This window comes from Ischnura elegans, chromosome 11, assembly GCF_921293095.1.
Source record: "Ischnura elegans chromosome 11, ioIscEleg1.1, whole genome shotgun sequence".
Classification (NCBI taxonomy): Eukaryota; Metazoa; Arthropoda; class Insecta; order Odonata; family Coenagrionidae; genus Ischnura; species Ischnura elegans.
In genome coordinates this window covers 98,826,940-98,847,977 of record NC_060256.1, presented here as the reverse complement: position 1 = coordinate 98,847,977, position 21,038 = coordinate 98,826,940, and the positions used below count along the sequence as shown (strand labels likewise).

The 21,038-nt window shown below is 39.0% G+C and overlaps 1 protein-coding gene across 2 annotated transcripts in view; it reads left to right on the top strand.

Annotated features, from left to right (window-relative positions):
• Positions 1 to 21,038, top strand: part of LOC124167583 (nephrin) — a 952,155-nt gene that overhangs the window by 619,742 nt on the left and 311,375 nt on the right. For both annotated transcript variants that reach the window (XM_046545557.1, XM_046545556.1), the window contains exons 3-4: positions 3,663 to 3,877; positions 6,504 to 6,614. In XM_046545557.1, coding sequence (XP_046401513.1) covers positions 3,663 to 3,877; positions 6,504 to 6,614 — 326 coding nt within the window. The remainder of the gene's footprint in view (positions 1 to 3,662; positions 3,878 to 6,503; positions 6,615 to 21,038) is intronic.

Here is a 21,038-nt window from a genome sequence, read left to right as displayed (position 1 = left end):
AAACGGGACGTACTTTCCCGACAAGCCTCGTATTAGAAAATTCAACGACAGGGTTTAGGATATAGAAGACGGAGGAGCAGGTATGCGTGAGGGCTTACAGTGCACGGCTTGTCCCTAGGGTTTAAGGGTTTGCTGTGCAGGAGGAGCCAATCTGCTAAGTAGAATTACACGGCGATCGTGGGTCTTGGACTGCTGAGGAGACAGGGACGGTTCCCAGGGTGCGACGACACTTTCAAGCAGAGAGAAGGAGAAGAGCCATCCATAGGTGCTGCCTGCCTATTCCCTTATCCTGCGGCGAGAGGAAACAAAGCGAGCAAAACGATTCGGACGCGGAAGCAAGACTCAAGACGAGGAAGCGATGCTTTTTTGCCTCATCGCGAGGGAGCCATGACGACGGGTGACTTCTCATCCCATGACATTTTGTTCTCATCCTCCGTTTCGAGATATTAGGGATAAGAACTTATGCCCTCATTTATAATTCCTCATCACTTTTGTCAATGTTGCACGCGGAGAGAACGGAAATGGTTCCAGCGGATAGAAATGGTGCCGTGGCCTACCCAGCGTGTATGTCACGACTTATGTTTTTTTTTATGATGAGAAATAACTCAAGTTACATCAATTACATTGAGTAGGATAAAACACGAATATTTGATATGGTGCCGATTGATACATTTAATGTAAATGTGAAGTCATCTGATAATCTTAAGACGGTTTAGAGTCATATTTTTCTGATTAAGGCAGATCTGATCCGATAAGGAAAATAAGAAGGAAAGAGCGCCACAAGAAGGTTTCGCATGAAACGTATAGGTCAGTAATGTTATTAGATTTCTTTATTGAACTTATTAAATTACGAAGGTAGGCTGTAATTCGTTTCCCACCGAGCAATGGAGGACTTCAATAAATTTCAGGTGGTATTTTGCTGTCAAATTCCTGGACAACGCGCTCTTACTTTCTCGCTGACACACCCTGCCGCTTGCCTATTGAGTTGGCTACCGGGGTAGTTGATTTAGACAATTTGAGTGTACCTCGTCACGGAGATGGATCCAGCTGGGAAAACTGGTGTTGCGGCTCGCTCGGCGTGTATGTCACGAGTGATGTTTGTTTTATGATGAGCTAAGTTTTACAAAATATATTGTGGCTTTCTGGGTGAGTTGGTTCTGAATTCTCATCAGCACAACCAACGATCTGCTTACCATAAAAGAAAAGTAATCTTATAACCTTAATACAGTAAAGCAATAATATATATCGTTGATTAAGGGTGTTGAGGGAAAGAAATGCATTTAAATATAAATAGTTGCTGACAGGGTGAATGAGTGGAGAGCTGTTTTAACAGATCTTACGATTGATAATCCATGGTGATTAATGAACGCTGTGAAGGTATTGTGTCGTGTCTGTGATATTAAAGTCCACTATTGAATCGATTGTAACTTGAAAATTTCCACTGTAATAGGCTTTTTCATCATCTCCGACAAATACGTCTTACGTTCTACTAAATACGGCTGAAAATATGGAGGCGCAAATAAACATTCCAATTTTGGTATTTTTATCAGATTTATGCACATTATTATTGTCCTTGCTGTTAATAGTCGTCAATTTAAAGTAAAAGCCGCGAATATTGGCTTTTCACAGCTCATATTGAGCTCTTAAAATTTATTTTTCCTAAATAAAGCTGAGTTAAATTTTATGAACGAGTTAGAGCATAATAATTTATTTTACACAGGCATGTTGCGTGTGTTGAGATCATTTTTTCCGGTCAAATATTAATTTTTCTCTATAAAAAGGCGAAGTCGATTAAGCCTGAAACATCCAATTATGCACTGAGCCACATGTTTGCGGCATTTAGTGTAATTCACCAGAAAATTAGTAATTTTTTTCAGCTCGGTTGCTATTGTAGGAAAAGTCGCGAGCGACAGTGAGTGTGGGGGGGTGTGGGTACTATACCTGTGTGTGCCGATGCAATTTTCCGCTTGGCTGCGCCCTGATTGCTCCGCCGATACAGGATTAATTCAGTTTTCGTTCATAATACTCGTCCCTTCGCCATCCCACCCCGCGATAGTTTTTGCAAACTCTCTGCGGCCGATCTCTGGAATCAAATTATTGGCGACGCACTCTATTCGCAACACATCTGATTTTAAACCCTCTCCGGTGCACAATAGATCAATTATCGTGTGAAATGGGGAGAGAAATGTTTCCATAGGGATGCAAAACGAATGAGATAGGATACGTGGGACCCAAATTCAAAGCACTTTAAAACATGCTATTATTTCGGTGCATACTGAAGCCTGAAATGTAAACCTCACAATTGAGTCGATGTCAGCTATGTTTAGACTTTCAGAAGTCGCGTGAAATAAATTGGGTACTTACATATGTATTGAAGCATGAGATGGTATAACACTGAAGATAAAGTTAAAATAGACCCGAAGTAAAATAAGTTGGATATTCTTTCAGAAATCTCACGGTGACAACCAGTGGGATTTCAAATTCTTCAATCTAGTTGGTTTTACTTAGCTAAATAATTCATATTTACAAAATTTGCTACATTTTTTTATCGAAGAAATTCGATTTGCTTCTTTTTCCTAATAAATTTATCGGGCACAAAGTAATATATTTTTAATGATACCTTCGGTCATTTTCCGTGATGTTAATTAACGATTTTGTTTATGTTGATTTATTTGTAGTTCGATACTCAATGATTATATTTGAGATACATTTTCTTCGTTATTAGATGAAGTTTTTAAAGAACAAGTTGTTCGCAAAGGATCATTTCTCCTCATGGTCACGAGTCATCAATGCGAACATTAGTTTGACTCATCTCTCCACTTAATACTCCAATCACATATTTTTGCAGAATATATTTACTCTATTTTTCATCCTCAATCACCTTCGGCTTGTATCCAATCCAAGGCCTCCCTTTGCTATTTCAACGATTCCATTTTTTCTACAAAGATTATTTTCATCAGAATATCGTGCCACATAATGTGGCCCATTAAGTTCTCTCGTATTTTGCCGAGGGTTGTTCAATGATCTCTCTTATCTCCTACTGTAATTAGAACCTTTATACTCATCATGTGAGCAATTCAGTTGGTCTCAATTATTCTTCAATAACAAAATATTTCGAAAGCTGAAGATAGTATGCAATCCGGCATTTTCTGTCGGAGAAGGTTACAAGTTCACCGGTCATTTTCTGCGATAATGACAGGAATTTATCCAGCTATTAACCTGGCGAAAAGCCCCAACAAAACGCATTTTGTTTTTATGATCACAATAAAAAAAATTGGGGAGCGTAGTATTCCAGTAGATAAAAAACTTGGCTACTCACCTAGGGGTCCGTGGTTCAATTCCCGCGTAAATTCTTCGGATTCCTATCAAAGAAAATCCTCGAAGTGTGAGGTGGCCCAGGAAAAGAAACCCCTACATAAAATGTGCAGCATTCACATGACTGTGCCTTAAATAGCAAACTTTACCCTTACCTATCCCAACCAACCTTCGGGTTTAAGGTTCGGGCAATTGAATTTGAAATATGAACTGAATATCACAGATGAATTGCATAAAATACATTTTTAATGTTTTTTCTCATTTTCATGACATTTGGGTCAAATATTTCTGTTGCGAATTCCCCATGAGAATGATTCCTCGTTTTTTTATTTCTTTTTTCCTCACAGTCTGGACGCGAGGGGCAAGGGTGTGGGTGCGGCTCACCACTGGGCGATGACCAGTGACCTAGGCAACAGGGCGCACTTCAACCCCGGGGACGACGCGACCACGGCGACGCTGCGGGTGTCACAGGTGGTCCCATCGGACGAGGGCGTCTACCGATGCCGCATCGACTTCTTCGACTCCCCCTCGAGGAACTTCAAAGTCAACCTGAGCATCGTCGGTGAGTCCCTGCAATCCAACATTTAACACCCGATCACAACCCCCTGCATTTCGTCTTTTCACGACGTTCGTATGAAGACACTTTCTTGTCTGTTGTAGGGATGCTCGGATCGGATACCTCGCATCCAAATATCCGCGGATATTGCCCTTCATCGGATCCAAAGTCGCGGAAGACATCGGATCTGGATCCGAAATTTTAAATGATAGCTTCAGTGAATGCAACGCCCCGTAAGGGTGGAAAGAGTTCCGATTCTCTCTTCAAATGTGCCGTCGCATGCGATTCTTGTCCTACGCCACTGGTCAGTGGTTTATCCGAAGATTTATCCCATTTTCATTTCCAAACCCAAGCGTAACAGTTTAGGTCCTGAGCATGTAAAGATGTTAAAAAAAACAACATGAAAGCCTATATAAATGATTTTTAATTTATAAAAATATTAAAATGTGCATGAAATTCTAAAAAGCATTCCTTCGATTGTACGTACCCAGAATAAACTTGAATAATTACTTCGTTTAATAGCAGGAATTTGAAAATGCATTTGGATCCGAAAATATCCGATCCGAAAGATCCGGCTCCGAAAATTAACGATCCGATTCGAATTCGGATCCGAAAAAAATCCTAGATCCGTTCATCCCTAGTCTGTTCATTTGGTTATTGTATTTGTAGATAGGTTTACATTAGCTCTCTCAGTAGGTTTTCGCAGGTTTTTCACGCCCCCTTCTTGTGTGGGCGTTCTCCTGTAGTGGGTTTTTTTCTATAAGGACGACAGTCAGTATACTTAGGTCTTTCCCATGTTTGCTAACATCTTTTTACACTCGGTAAATGGAAGCTATTTTAACTTATAATTTTAATTGTTGATTGAAAATGGATCTTCTATGTCTTTATGTAATTTCTCTGCATGTAATTTCACGAGCAACTTGACAATGTATTTAATTGCATATATTTCATGTTTGACGAGAGGTTATATGGAAGATGGAACTTTCTAGTCCCAACCTCGCCCAATAAAGACGTTTCATTATTATTATTGGTTTGTCCGTGCGTACAAAATCTCGCAAATCAAAATTTTACCCACTGCCCGACTTTGCCTTTGAATTCAATCGCCTTGAAATTTTTAGTACAGAACAGAAAAGATGAGAACAAATGCCTTACGATATTTTAAGGCCTTCAGAAGCTGTGTGAGTGGCCGACTTAGATGATTCACTTCTGTAGTAATCGCTCTGCTACAGGGTAATTTTAAATGAATTATTTCTTCATCTTTAAAGTAGGTATGTGCTCTCTGCCGCAATGGATATCGTACTGCCAACGTAATAAACAATACTGTGTTCGAATCTAGACAAAGGTCGTCAATATTTCTTTTCAATTTTAAATTTTTTTGCTTGTTGCATTTGTGCGTCTTCAATGGTTTTAGGCCTTACTATTTCAATCTTTATTAAGTATAAGCTATTTGTTGTTTTATTGGCCTCACTTATATAAAATATAATTTTGACTACCATATAAAATAGTTTAAAATCAATGGAAATACACGTTTTCATTTTAACTATAAAGAATACATTGTAACAAGAATTTAAAAAAATATTTGTAGAAGCCACATTTTTATTCGAGTGGAAGCAAAGAAAATAAAACACCATACAATGGTCCAAATTCTCACGTTAAAATGTTACACATAGACTACTTGTTCAAAACCAAAACTATGGTGCGCATCAATTTTAAATTGATTTTTATCTACGTAATTATTCATTACAATGCTGAAACTAAAATTTCAAATATATGATGATGTTAAATATTACCCCATTTAGAAAATTTCGGCGGTCGAGAACCACGATTTTGGTTTTGAGTTATGGTATTTCATCTGTAAAATTTAAACATGGGACCTTGGGTCAAGATAGGTTTATCTATTTTATTCTATTTAGTTAGAAAATAAACATTGGTTTTTAATCATTTTTTTACATTTATTGCCATAAACGCTCTCGCATTTCTCGTTCAAAACGTACATTTTCATCTTGAAATTTAAAAAATACATGTATTAGACACCTGTCAATATTTTCCTGGTATCAACTATAGAATGTCGTCATCTGAGGAAGTACTTGTATGAAAATTCAAATTTTGGTGTAGTGACGGTTTTCACGATATTTTTGCAACTGATATTATGTTACGACTCGGTGGAGGGAAATTAAGCAACTATCTTTATGCATTATTGTCAATATAGATTAAAATAAGGTGGAAGTACGACCGTTGTTGATGATGGATCCATACGGATCCATAAACTGTTTTCTCTCTACATTAACCACTGCATTCTCATTAGTCTTGCTACTGCATGAGGATTTTTCATGGTTGGTACGGTTTATTCAGCCTTCACCTGCTAGCTATCTCTCACGGCATCAATTACAGTGAGAAAAACGTGACTAGTTTTGAAACTCTCCCATCTATTTCTAAAATTGAGGGAAAATGCGTATAAAGCATCACTTTTCGCCTCTCCAATGCGATGATATGCCCTTATTAACTAAACGTTTTGGTAAAACATATTTAAACTCGGCTGCGTGGTGTGCGTGTGTGTATTGAATAGTTAGGGCTGTAACTTTTTTTTGATTTTTGCGTATCTCCCATGATGATTTTATTTCTTTCGTTTCAGTGCCTCCCACTCGTCCGATCGTGTACGACATCAACGGTGACGAGGTGACCGGCTCGGCGGCGCACTTCCGAGAGGGATACGAAATATTCCTCACGTGCCACGTCATCGATGGTGAGTTGCAAAACGCATTTCTATTTTGAAATTTCCAATTTGAGAATATCGGTGTTTTGCAATATGCTCGAGAAAATCACCCAATGAAGTGCCAAATTGATGCATTGAAAAAGTGAATCGGTGTGCATTTACTCTCAGGACTTCCGATTAATTTCTATCACGGATTGAAATTCGTCATGGAAAAAAAATATTTTCCTCGTCCGGGATACAATCCCGGGATCAACAATGGAGGAAGATGACTTGCTGGTGTAATTTGCAGCATGCGTGGGAGATACGGGCGTGAATCCCGACTAAGCCAAATAATTTTTTTCGCTGCTAAGATCACTATTGGTGGAAATTATAAAGCGTGTCTCATGCCATATCTATACATTAAATTCGTGTCGCTTTCAAATTAGCGCTTCAAAGTATCATTCATTTCGAGCGAATAATTCAGCACAAAACATGCATATATCTGGCATTTGCGGCCCAAAGAAGCAAAATTTCAGCGTAAAATTCCGAGGAAAAGTTATTTAAAGCCAATTTGTCTTTCGTTTTCTTGAATCGCAGCCTTTCTGAGTCCCTTGAACTTCAAGTGCCTCCTCCGGGTGCCACCGTGCACCAACGACGTTAAACCCGCCACAAATCACTCGGACTGCCAAAACTTCCCCGTCACCAGCCTGACCTCTTGCCACTGGTTACCGAGTGAATATCCATTTTTCAATGAGTGCAATATCGTGCCAATCATCACTTTCGTGTTATTATTCACATCGTACTGTGCCGTTATCTCTCTTTCTGGAGCAAGGATACAGCTATACATACATACCTCCTTGCAAGCCGCCTCATTGGATATGTTGAAATAAAATAAACATCAGCCGTTGAATTAAAATAAATAAATGCGCATATGATTAATATTGTCGTGTGCCAGAAAGGACCCACGGGCCAGGAACGTAGCTTAACTCAGATGCTGGAATCATTCATACCTCAGAGGTGGTCGCAGTGAAGAAGGTTAGGAACCGGCAAGGTCCGGAACATAACAATATCCTTCTTAAACTGCTCCATGCATGTCATACTAAGCCGTGCTCTTCTAAGCCAATCTAAGCCTCTCTTTGCCGTTCTTCGCTTCCTCGAGTGTTTTAATTAGATCATCGTGTCTCTTGATAAGGTTTCCCGTATTTGTGACGCATTATCTAAGGTAATAATGAGATCTGCATACGATGCAATTCAAATCTCAATCAGGTGAATATCAGTCCATTATGGCCATTTGAATTGCATGGTAGGCTGATTAAAGAAGTGCCGAGGAAGAGGAGGAAAAAGTGGACTGTGGGGCATTGACATGTGATAAGCTGCTGCAATCAAGTGAGGAATGTAATGGTGAGAAAAAAATTTAGGCGAAGTACCCCGAAAAATACATAGATATAAGTAGTTGGGGCAGATGAATAAGGAAACTGGGTTGAAGAATACCAGGGAGCTATAGGATTTGGCTTGAGAAAGGGAGACAGAAAGCATGCTAATGTTAAGACTGCTAGGGCACGGATTGATGAACGATCATTTTTGAAGAGGAAAACACAGCAAAAGTAAGGTCCATTCCAATTACAGCTGGAAAATTGTTTAGACAAGATTTAATTAAAGATTCGCAGGTGAATTTAAAGTTGAGTTAGTTTTTTGTGCCCTCACAATGGAATGCAATGTTTCCAAGTGGAATGTGCACGTTTTGTTTTTATACTCTTGTGACACGAACAGATTTGATACGCTCAAAAATTTGTTCTCCTCAACGCCGGCTTGGATCTCCATTTTTGAAATGACGGACAGTTTTCGGAGTGTTTTTCGCGTCACTCGTGAGAAAAATCGCGATTCATTCGTGCATCCGTGGTAATTTTTCCAGCGCGCGGTCCAAAATTTTCATTAACTTTTTTCTGAATGAGTGATTGGTCGTTGACCTTTTTTGCCATTTCAAGCCAAAGTAATGAAATTGCGGTTGATTTTGTTCAACTTGGTCGAAAACCCTAAATTATCACCATGACTGCGTTTGATTTGGTTTAAAGAGTTTGTGTAACAAAGTGATGGCTGGTATGATATTTCCATTAATTGAAATCTCGTAAAAATAGTTTTAAAATAGCGCCTGGGTCATATTCAAGCACGAAGTAATTTATTTAAAATAATGAGTCACTTTATGGTTTTAATAAAAAACACAAGAACTTTTATTTATGATCGACATTTCTCTTGAATATTTTGCAACCATGCAAGTTTTTAGCTTTCTTTTAGTGTAAATAAGATAGGGACATCTCTATTTTCTTCATTTGCATAATTTATTTATTAGTATTTATTTATATCAATTACCCCCGAAAACAGCACAATGTGGCCTTTACATCGGGAGTTTAAACAATCAACAACATACCATCAAACACTCCCATGTCCTGGAAGGGGAAACTTACCCAGGCGGGACTCGAACCCGTGACCTTCGGTATGGTAGGCGAGGACCTATCCTCGCCGCCACCGAGGCCAACGAAGTGAAAATGTTAGCTTATAATGGATTTAAAATTAGATACAATTTCAAATTCGCATAGCCAAAGATATGGCTTACATTTCACAATGTTAGGAATATTTTTCACTAAGTTATTCCTTACCACAGTGCAACTTCAATTTGATTACTTCTCACAATTAAGCAACTAAATAGATTCCTGGCATCATTTTATCCAGCCGTGAAAGCATTTAAGAACCTAAGAAGGCATGAGCTAGTTTCTGATTCAGCTTCGGAATGAGTTAACCCTGCAGGACTCGCGCCCCTTTTTGGAACGCGAGTGCTCGCGCTGAGCCTGTCAGGCTCAATTTTCTTTTTCAAGTCCTCACCAATTAAAGTCGATTATTTTTCCTCTTCTTTTGTTTAAATCTAACTAATAATGCTGAAATGGTCCATTTCCTGAAAATCAAGTCCATTTACGTCGATAAAATATGTAATTATTTCTTCATATCGAGTGTGATATAAAATATATTACCTTTACTAGTTACTGATTTATTGACTCGTAAAACCACAACACAGTGTTAATATTAGGACAGAACGAATATTATAAGGCAAACTTAGCTATGATCATTACTCTGCAAGCATGCGCCATACAATAAATGAGTATGCTCGAGACAAATACACTTTCCACTATTTTCGCAGACATACCCGGTAAATATATTTTTCGTGTATCCACAGTCTGCACACATTTTTCAAAATTTCAGTGAACTTTGGGTTCTCTGTTTTTTTAGTTGCCTTTGGTTAATCTGTAAGTCTTGATAGGCTCGTCTTATAATTAGCCCTAACTATTTGGGGAGCGATTTTATGGTTTCCCTTATTTACGCGTGTTCATCTACGAGCCCAGCTGACAATTGCCTAAATAACGCTCTCCGAGATTTTACTTCTAAGTTTTTGTTCCGAGGAAAAAGAAATGCAGGAATTTACCACAGCAATATTTAGCATAACGTAAATACTTGGCATAGGACAACGCCGTGCATTTCTTGATACATAGTATGCCATGCATAACTGATCTAGTGTATCTACTCCCGATTTTGTCATGTCATAAAAAGGTATCATTTCTGGCTTTCTTTCATCTCCACTACATTCATCATTTTTTGTTATAGTTCATGGTTGATATCATAAACACAGATTTATTCTTTCTTGGAGTGTATGACGCAAAAAAACAGTTCTTGCAGAAATCAAATGAACTGGATTTCTTATTTTTTTGTTTCAACGAAAAAAAGTAGGCAATTCCCGCTTATTTTTCCGAATTGTTCCAATCACGGCAAGTCGGAAATTCAAGAGTTCATTTACTATAAAAAACTGGCGAATAAATTGTCAATCGAAATATTTCTACCAGTACTGCTGATGGAGAGGTTATACTCTTCACGATATCAGAAGGGCTGTTGTTGACCGAAAACGATCCATCAGGTGGTTTACCATCGCACACTTCAAAGTTATAAGTATAAAATATTCTAGCAACTAACTAGCAAAGCAAAACTTAGTATCCCGTATTTGTTAGGCATACTTGGGATTTATTGCTGGAATGCGAAAGACCTTGAAAATTCACAATTTTCTCATAAATGGTTGTGTATTCACCGATAATGTAAGAACTTTTACGATTGTCAAATTTTTCAAATATCTCATGAAAACAGCTATCCTATCATTTTTTTGTCTTCTTTGCTGTTATTATTTGTATTTTCTATAATTTTCGCAAACAAAAAATCACTGCCAGCATGCTGAAACAGAATACTCACGGTTTTGTGGCGGAACTAGCGCAGTTGAAACTTCAGCGAGAAGAGCACCTCCAATATCTATGCACTCTCTTGTCAGAATGACCATGTCCTCCGGATTTTATGGCCACCGAGTGGCGAAGTGAATACACTTTTCGAAAAGAGGTGTACATATAACGAGCCGTACCTTATAACATTGTGTGAAATCAATACACGCTTACTTTGTGTCAACAATAGCGCGCTTGTATTTACAGTAGGATGAGCAACTGTGGCTTCTCAGACATACTCCCATGTAAATAGTTTTGACTTTCAAAATATCAAGCCGATTTGGCAGAAAAAAATCCTTTACTAGGAGTATAGTGTTAGAGGTTATCCATAACAGCCTACATTGTGTCTATACAGGCAATCAGAGAAAAAGAATAGGCTAAGGGTGAGAAGCAAAAATGTAACGCGAGCACTCGCGTTGAGCCTGAGGGGCTCACATCGCGTGCATACGAAGCAAAAGTATCATTTTCTAACCTTATGATAGGTTGATCAGGATATTCTGCGCATGTAAAACGTAGCCAAAAGAGTAAGGAAAAGGTAGAGAAAATCTAAGCGCATTATTGAGAATTTGTCAAGAACTATTAAGAAAATATCAACAATGTGAGCCTGTCAGGCTCAGCGCGAGTTCCGGAGGGTTAACCATAGATAGGTCTGCTATTACTGTTTCTAGCGATTATCGTTATTTAAGTGATAACAGCAGAAAAACTCATTGTTTGGTTTGCATTTATACGTAAGGTCAAGGTTTTTTGAAATATCTACATCAATTTAGCGAGTAGGCTTCAATCTTGAGAATTTAACATCAGTAATATTTGGAATACTTTTTTCAATATCAAGCATTAAATTCAGCATTAAATTTTAAATTAAAATCCTACTTTCCTAGTTTAAATGTTTCATTGGTACACATATGTTAAAATCAAGTAGTATTTCATTCACTGGATTATTTAATTATTGGCGAAAAACCTATTCAGCTAATTCAATCAAAATAAATAAATCCTTAGGTGTTAAGGTGTAATTCAAATGCTCAAGAACGAGGTAAATGACAATAATCTGCAACTTTTGTTCGTCTTCTGTTTTAACCAAAAAGCTGTAGTTCACTTTTTTTGGGTAGGAATTATGATATTCGGCTTAAAACTGCCAAAATAAGGTTAAATAGAAGTTTGAGAGACATTGGAAGCTCTCGTAAATGTATTATATTTTTTTCCCAAAGGTACGAATGGTATTCAATTAATTTGCAAAACGAAAACTTTTCCTCGACCGGAAAACGAGCCAAGGACCTTTTTATCTCCGGAACAGTAACTGCCTAGGCTTCTTTATTTTATGTAAATTAACATCGCATTTTTATATAAAAAACCAACAGACTTTTCCTCTGCATTGAGTCAAGGTATGCAAACTCCCACTCCGCCGTAACGTAGGTGAAATTCACACCCATTACTTGAAGACTGAATATTTCCGTGCTCTGCGCATGCACTATCTTAGACTGCCATTTTTTTTAAATCATTGGCGCCAAAATCAGTTCACCACTGGACTTTTGATAGAATATATTTTGAGTAAGTACCTACATTTTTTTTAACAATCATTCGAGTTAAGCTATCCTAAACTATTTTTTTAATTCTAGATTCTTGTTATATTATATTCTTATATGACGAAGTATCTGTTCAATCATTTCGGTAGATCGTTTTATCAATGGTGTAGAGGCAAATTCATTAGCCTTGTCCCAAAGCAAGTTTTCTATTGTTTTTGCTACTCCACCTGCATTTCGCTCAAGGTTTATGCATTTCTTAAAAAACATGTATTTCATATATTTTGTAAATGAAAGCTAATATGTTATTCATTCGGAAAGAAAGTGATCGTTGGCGTTATCTATAAGTGTAGAGTTTTCTTTGATAATTCATCCATGTCGCTGAAAGATATCCCAGTTAGCTCATCTCTCTGTCATGTCATATATTATAAGGATTGTATCCCTACTTCCGCATGCAGACAAATATTTCTGGGCTTACAGTGCATTTGTGAGTCCGTGTCCAAATATATTGGTCGCCGTAATTCAACTCAAAGAAAATATATGCCCGATTTTTCGGCCGGTCCTACTCCTCAGAAGCACTCTGAACCAAAATGAAAGATTTCTTTCTTTTTCTCCGAAGATGTCACAATAATTCTTGGCAAGAGATGATTTTTTTCTGTGGAAGAGCCGTGTAACGCTATTTTGCCAGCGAGGCTCTGTCATAAATCTCCGCTTTATCATAGACCCAGCGAGGGCGGAATATCCCATCAGTGACACTGGCCATGTGCATGTGCCCTAGGTCGCTAGAGTTTGGCGGTTGGAATGACTTAATATATTTCGCCAACCCAGCATCTGCGAAAAATTATTCAAAGCCGCACATTTTCCCCGCCCACGGCAAAGGAGTTTGCGACGAAAACTTGCGCATAAAGTATTTTTTTTGTTTCTTGAACCAAGCTACTCGAGTCTATAGTTTCCTAAAGTAAGTACAAGGCGAAGGAAGGTGTACCCCGTCTGGGTACTGCATTCAAGATAGGCGAGTGCTAAAATAAACATTTTCACGCCGGATAATGTGGAATGGGACATTCTTAAAGGCCATCACATCTTTATAATTGGCTGAAAATTTTTCGCAGTATATTTTTAAAGAATGCGGTAGAGAAAAGCAAAGGAGATCGGAAGGTTTTTTTTAGCATACCGTAATATCTTGCCAATTTTCTCCGATGTTCGTGTTTGTGGAGATTTCATTACCGCCTATGGCATAATCTTATAAACACTGTTTTCATTACTTCTGGCGTATCTACTGAGACAATATGTTGTTGTAGATTCGGTTTTTGTAGAAACAGGGATAAATAATGCCTAATACTTCGTAGAAAGGAATAACCAGACTGCACAGTAAAATAGCGAAATGCGAAACGGAGCTAGTACCGCCGATGAAACGTACTATGGGGGAAAAAAGTATCCCAACAGAGTTTGTACCGCTACCATTGCTTCGCAGGAGAATGGATTCCCTTTCTATCGGTATATAATCATTGGAATGAGACGAGGTAAATTCAAATACGGTCTTTTTTCAGCCACCAAGGTCATGACGGTGAATTTGCCTGCCTCGGACCAAGGCTCGAACGTATTTCGTACTCCTCTCTAGGCTTTGTAGGCGCATCCGAAATCTTTAGGAGTTGTGCCTTCCTTTTACTCGCTATCTCCCTCTAACCTTCTTTCCGTTAAATCAAGATAGGAACATATCCTTCTAGATCGAAAGAAAAACGCGTTCTGGCAATGTGCTCGTCAGTCCTTCCGGAAAAGCTAAAACTTCTTCAAAATCGTGGCCCATCAAATCTTCTCGTTGACCTTCTTGTTTACCGTAAGAGAAAGCTTGCTATGGCCAGTAGTGATTTTTGCCGTTTCGTTGAGATAGGCGAAGGAAAATTCAGAGGAGCGTTCCCAATGTGCGCACATGATACCGTCGAATGCGCCTCAATTCTACGAGTTCATCGCGAGCCATGCTCTGGGTTGCGGGAGACTCAGTAGTTGGTCGCGTATTTGGACGACAAAGATAGGAAATGGTTTGTCTTGTTTGAATTTCCCTCTCTTACCAAAGAATAACAACCCAATTTCCCGCGGAGCGATTAGTGGCGGCACAAGCTTTGTTGGGATACTTTTTTCCCTCATAGTACGTGGCTTGCTGTCGAGTTCGCTTCCGAATATGCTCTTCATCGTCGCAGTGGGGCAGCAAAGTAGCATGGAGTGTATTATACGGTGACCTTCTTTGAATCCAGTGCGCGGTAGTAGACAAACCAAACCTTTTTGAGAGCTTTCAAATCGCTCCGGTTTGTTTCTGTGCTTGCCCAGAGGAGTAAATATGCATGATGAGAGGTGAGGGTACATGCATGGCATAAGGATTATCTTCCGGTCCTATAGGTCCGTGCCGCGATAGCCTCTAATTATCACCTGATCTAGAGTAGGCAGTAAGTTATCAAGGTATCAGTAGTTCGTAATGCTGCCACTTTGCCTTGGTCAGCGCTGCTTGCTGGAGCTGGAACCGAAAAGAGGAAATATGTAGAGAAGTGCGGTACATTTCGAGAATTTGTGAGTAAAAATGGATCGGGGAATAAGAGTTAGCGTAGTCTATGTGATTTTCAAGAAGGGTAGGTGAAGTTATTTGCAGTGTAATGCATATTTTTCTGCTAGTCATTTTTATTCAGACGAGTGTCAGAACTTCGACACAGGAGGGCAGCAACGGGTTACCATGGTCGTATGAATGCACATTGGTTAATACCGCGGTTCTGAAAAAATATCGCGTAAACGGGACCTGCCCTCACATCTTTCTCGTGTATGTCTTTGTTAATCAGATCATTATAAGTGATGGCGTCTTCAACGAGCGGGTCTCCGCAGTTAAGTTAACGAACTCTGTTGACGATTCTAACTAGGAGGAAAATTATATAGTTAACAAATAAAACGTGAATAGGGAAGGTTATTCACTGTTATATTTAGTTAGTTCTGCAGATAATCTCCTGAAATGACGGATAAATTTTTTATGTTTTGGGATAACTATAAATTAGGTTGAATTGCATTATGAAAAAATTCGTACTTTCACTAGAGAACTAGAGAACGGCATCCATGAGTCATGATCTATTCTCATTCAATGATAGAGAAATTCGTTAGAAAAAAAAGAGAAATAGGGCAGTTATAAATTAAGTAAAATTGGTTGGTGAAAAAACCCCCGGGGGAAAACCAAGAAACGGATATCTATAACTGATCAAGAAGGATACGGGTTAGAGCAGTCACAAAGCGATAAAAGAACTAGCTTGGGAGAGATAGGGAAAAATGATGAGTTGCGGCAGGTATGCCGACCTTAAGATTGCAATATTATATATGTATGTATGAATTGAGTCCATTATTCAGATTCACTTTGTGTGCATCAGTGCCCCGAAGGTTTTTTTTTTCGTTTTTAGGGTCTAAAAATGCTCAGCGGAACCCGAGCACTCTCTCTCGGCATCGCCGCAAGCCAACCCTCTGCTTCAGTCCGCCCCGATTACTTGCAGGAGGCGTGCTTTATGAAATCAGTCCGCGGATGGGTGGCTTCGAGGACAGATTTAAGCGAGGGAATTCCGCGGACGTGGAAAGGGATGCAGATGAGGGGGCGCTGGGAAGAACAAGTGACGCCCGACCGGCGCAAAATATGAAGCAAGCGGCGGGAAAAATGAGAGGATAATAAAATAAATGCTGCCGGCATTAGCGCGATTAGGGGAGGCCCATAAAGATGACGTGCGTAGACGCATTGTAATTCTCTTTAATGGGCGGGCCGTGCCGCCATCCAGCGCCCCTGGAGGCCCTTTTCGGGACCAAAGCTGTTTTCCCCTCCCTAGTCCGAGAAAGGGTTGCAAGTCGAGGAATTATGCGTTTTTATGACGGTAGGGTTTGTGCGGACAGTTGGTAGCCCTGTGTGCGTGTGTGGGGTGGGAAGGATAGTGGGGCCTACCAACCAAAAAGAAAAAAAAAAGAAATGCTCGCCCATCTAGACTCCTGTAGAATCGAATCTGGCACGGGGACATTAACCAATAGAGAGCGACTCTGTGTTTTCCTCCCATTTAAGGACGCTCGTTAATTACGCGTCAGCATTAATAATTTGTGCGTGCGCAGCAATCAAATACGGCTATAATTACGTCCCATAAGCATCTCCATCTTCCTGTGAGAATAGGGACATATAATTCAGTCATTAAAGCGTTTATTCTGGTCACGTTTGATTTTTTAAAGGACACATTTCGCAGGCGGTGGATCTGAGTTGTGTGCTGGGCGGGTGGACAAGGAGCGACGAGATAATCGCTCGCGATGGGCGTAATTAATTCCCAAATTAAGGGATATTATTGCTCGTTGATATTTCCCTTCTACTTTGTCTTCCTGCGTTTCTTTCTGCGCGGAATGCAGCGCATGTTTTGAAACAAAATGAGGGCAAACTTCGGAGGCGAGAAGGAATTTGCATTATAACTGTGACGCATCGAGCGTTTTAATTACCCGAGAGGTATCAAACGTTTTAATGGCTTGTTTGCTAAACCTCGTTGATTGCAGCCTAATGTCGCTTGGCGATGTTCCTCTTCAAAAGACGAAAGCTGTGCGCTGCTGTGCTTCAAAGAGTAATTTTGTGAATGTTTCCCTCATCTAGTTACGAAACCTTTCGGCAAGAGTAATGATAATCTGAAATTTTATAATAATTTGGTTTTAGGGTGTTTCTAAACTTTTACTTGATGTAAAAATAGTCTCCTCTCGTTACAAATATTTATTTTTTTGTTTTTTTACCCCATTGTATACGTGATGCGTTCTGCTAAAAAAGTTGAGATCCCATCCACGTTATTGGAGCTCTCGCTTATTAAAATTAAATATTAAAATATTTCCAGTGAATTTGTCTTGTTTGTCCAAGCTTTATAATAAGTTAGGCTCTTATAAATATTTTCACTTGATATACTAATTATCATCAACACGTCGTGATAACATTATTTTTCACTCTTCTGAGAATGCTATTTGACCATTATCGACTGTTTCTACTCAATGATTGGTTTAATGCAGCAGTCAATTCAATTAAGCTATCAGCTTTCAACTGTTTTCACGCTTTTTCTTTTTCTCCGGAATTATGATTGGCAAAAACTTCTTTCCTTCGTAAAGCAAAATATAATGCATGAATATAATGAATATAAAAAATTCATTTTCTTGTATTCTGAATCGCAATGCATCATAACATTACGGCACATAGATTGGGATGGAAGGCTAGGAACGAACGGGAAAGGTTACACCGAAAGAAACAAACACCCATTCTGCGATTATCTTGAGAATTCAAAGTAAATAAACGCCTATTTTCCCACCCACTTGTCATGAGTTTGTGATGTCATTATACATATGGATAATTTACTAGATCAGGAAGATCGTATGAATTGGGGGTAGGAATCGCTCAAAAGTTTTGGCACGACAATGAGCCATTAGTCAGCTCAAGGAGTAGCTGAGATGCGGTGACCCTCTTGACATGAGCCAATGACGTCATCAACTTATAAGTGAAAGGGTTCAGCCCGCTGTCGAATATTCGCCGCGAATTTCTAGAGAAGAAGGCTACAGATCAAAAAGCGATGAAATACTTGTGTTTGTTAACCTTAAAAAAATGGGCATTTTTAAGCGCACCAGGAATATTAAATACAATGACAGTTTTTCTCAAAAGATGGGTCTCTAAATAATGTGTTCAGATGATAAAAAACTCACTAGGATGAAATAAATGTATCGTATCACCTCATAACTTTTTCATCAGGAGCAATAATGAATGGAATATGGCTGATATTTGTAATATTCATTAAACTTTATTTGTGTCAATTGATGAAATATCTTTCAAATAATATCAGGTTTTGGTTCCAAATAAAAATCAATTACTTAAATTCCGAAGGTTACTGTATTCATTTCAAGGCACCCTTTGGCTCAGAAATCCATAACATACCCGGCAAGAGGAACAATTTTTTTCGTTCTGGCTAATATTAGATAAGTCTCGTTGTTTTATGATAACGTACACCCCCTTCACTTCTGTTGTACTCCCTAAAAGAATAATAACGATCGCTTTTCTCCCCGAAGGCTTGTGAAATACTCACCAGTAGAGTAGCATGAAAACTCTGGAGTATGTATTCTGTATTAAACTATAATTATTTCAATGCACTCTTTGGCTCCGAAATTCGAAACATACCCGGCAAAAGGAACCTTTTTTTCACTCTTGCCGATATTAGATAATTCTCGTTGTTTTATGATGACGTCCATCCCCTTCAATTCTGTTGTACTCCCTAAATGAAATATAACGATCACTTTTCTCCCCGAAGCCTTGTGAAATACTCACCAGTAAAGTAGCATGAAAACTTCTTGAGGTATCTTCTTGCTGTATCTTTTCCTTATGTTATTATTGGAAGAGGCCTTTTGTCTAGGTTCTTTGGCCCCACTCCGGCTTCCACGTAGCATTAAAATTTTCATTCCTTAATTAGAATTTTAGTCGATTACAAGCAATAGAGTCGGGTGCGAAGAGTCTCAAGTATTGAGTTGATATTTCCTAGGGTCCTCGACAAAAACCCTTGCTCCAGGAAACAAGGGTTCAGCAACCGTGGCAACAATGAAACCGCCCCCCTCTCCCTCCCCTCTGTCCTCTTCTCTCTTTTTCATCCTCGATATATTTCTCATCTACGGAGGCTCTTTCTTCCTCCTCGACGACGCAACAATCTCCCAAGCCAACTCCTTTTCCAATTAGCCCTCGTCTCTCTCTATCCTCCCCCCCCCCCTCCCCTTGCCATCTCATCTTCCGCCTCGCTTTCTTACTCTCTCTTCATCTATTGCTCTCTCCTCATCTCTTCGCTCTTCGTTCGCTCATCTCGATCCATTCCCACCCGACCTCCTAGCTCCCTTTGGGAGAGCGCTCTGCCCCGAAGGAAAGCGTGACCAAGCGCGAAAATTATTAACAGCGAATATTCCTCTACTTCAGCATGAAAACTCTATTCAACGGCACATTTATATTATAAATAGACAGTTAAATGGAGTTCAGTTCATACTTAAACTCAATGCATTATTTATCAACATTTTATTTGTGTCATTTGATGAAATATCATTCAAATAACCATACTTTTTGTTCGTACATTTAAAGCATTTATTTTAACGGTGTGAAACAATGTACCTACTAATAATATATTAAGCAGTATGGAGTACATAAACGCATGTTTCTTCTCCACTCTTTCATGCCACTCCACGTGACGTTTAACCACTTGGGCTTTGGCCATGCTGTGACAAATATATCTGCAATTGAAGACTTGATTGCAAGAACTAGATAAAGACCAATTTGGGCAAAAATGAGATTTCCACAAATACATGAAACTCCTCCTTCACTTTACCAGCTGGAATAGTTATTCTCAACTAAGTTCCAAAAATGTTCAGCAGAAATGAGACAAATTTGTTCGCGTAAGCCTTAGTCCGAGGTGAGCTTGATCCCCACTTACCAAAACCAACCTTAGGGTTCATTGATGGATTAAGTGAAGTTTATCAGAAATTTTTGAAAACTTACGTTATACACACTTAGTGGCAGAACCGTTAATTTTTGTCGAAACTTAACCTATGGCTAGTATCTGAATTTTGTACGCATGAGTTAAATTACATGATATGCTGCGAGCCACATCTGTAATATTTGGCAGTGGACGAGTGTTTCTTCTCAACATCCACTAGGCTACCTGCAGGGGTGCCGACTTACAAAAAATATTGGGGGGGCCCAAACTGGGTACCTTGCTCCGGTAAATTTTATAAGTAGTGAATTTTAAGTTTTTTAAGCATTTTAGAAGAGTCATATGATCAACATAAGAACTCTGATCACTCGAATCTCGATATCTGGACACTCCGGTGAAAATCTGACCTTTTTTTCCTCACATCTGCAACGAATTTTTGGGGGGCTCGGGCCCCCTCAGGCCCCATGGAGTCGGCGCCACTGGCTACCTGTAGATACTGCCACGTTTTTTATATTTAGGTATGTGGCAGGCGTTAAGTCGCCTCAATAATCATAAATCAATCCAATCAATAATAAATCAAAGTCTTAAAGCGCCCGGTGGAACGGTAGTCATTGGTCATATTAAGAAGTGGTATCACTCGCGCTCAACCGGGCATATTTTCGTGACGCCTTGCTCGTTTACAAATTGCGCGGTCATTTGAAATATTAGCTCATTCATGACAGACCTAGTTGAAATTTCTGTCAATCTAAAACATAGATGTATGTTTCGTCATAGGTTTACGTCAAACATTTATGGCCCAAAAAAATAATATTAAAGATGTCTTTAATATACCCTGATAATATCCATATGAATAATATTCGCAACTTGTTCTTTTCCCCACAGGTATTATATTACAATGCTTGTGCTTCCCATTATCACATTTACTTTGAATTAGGTGACCAGGACAGAATCGCCATTAAAATGTGCCTGGTAATAATTGCTCGCTGAAGTTAGTGCCATTTACTTTAAAATATAAGAGGTATCAGAGAAAGTTTTTTTCTACTAAATGTATGCCTAGATGATCCCGTTCTGTTCAAAGAGTATTCGAGTTTAGGAAAGTGTGCTCGAGTGAGAGTAATTCATTGCTTTCCCTCTATCTTCCTTTTTGTTCTTATCTGTATCCCTTTCATTCCATCTCTC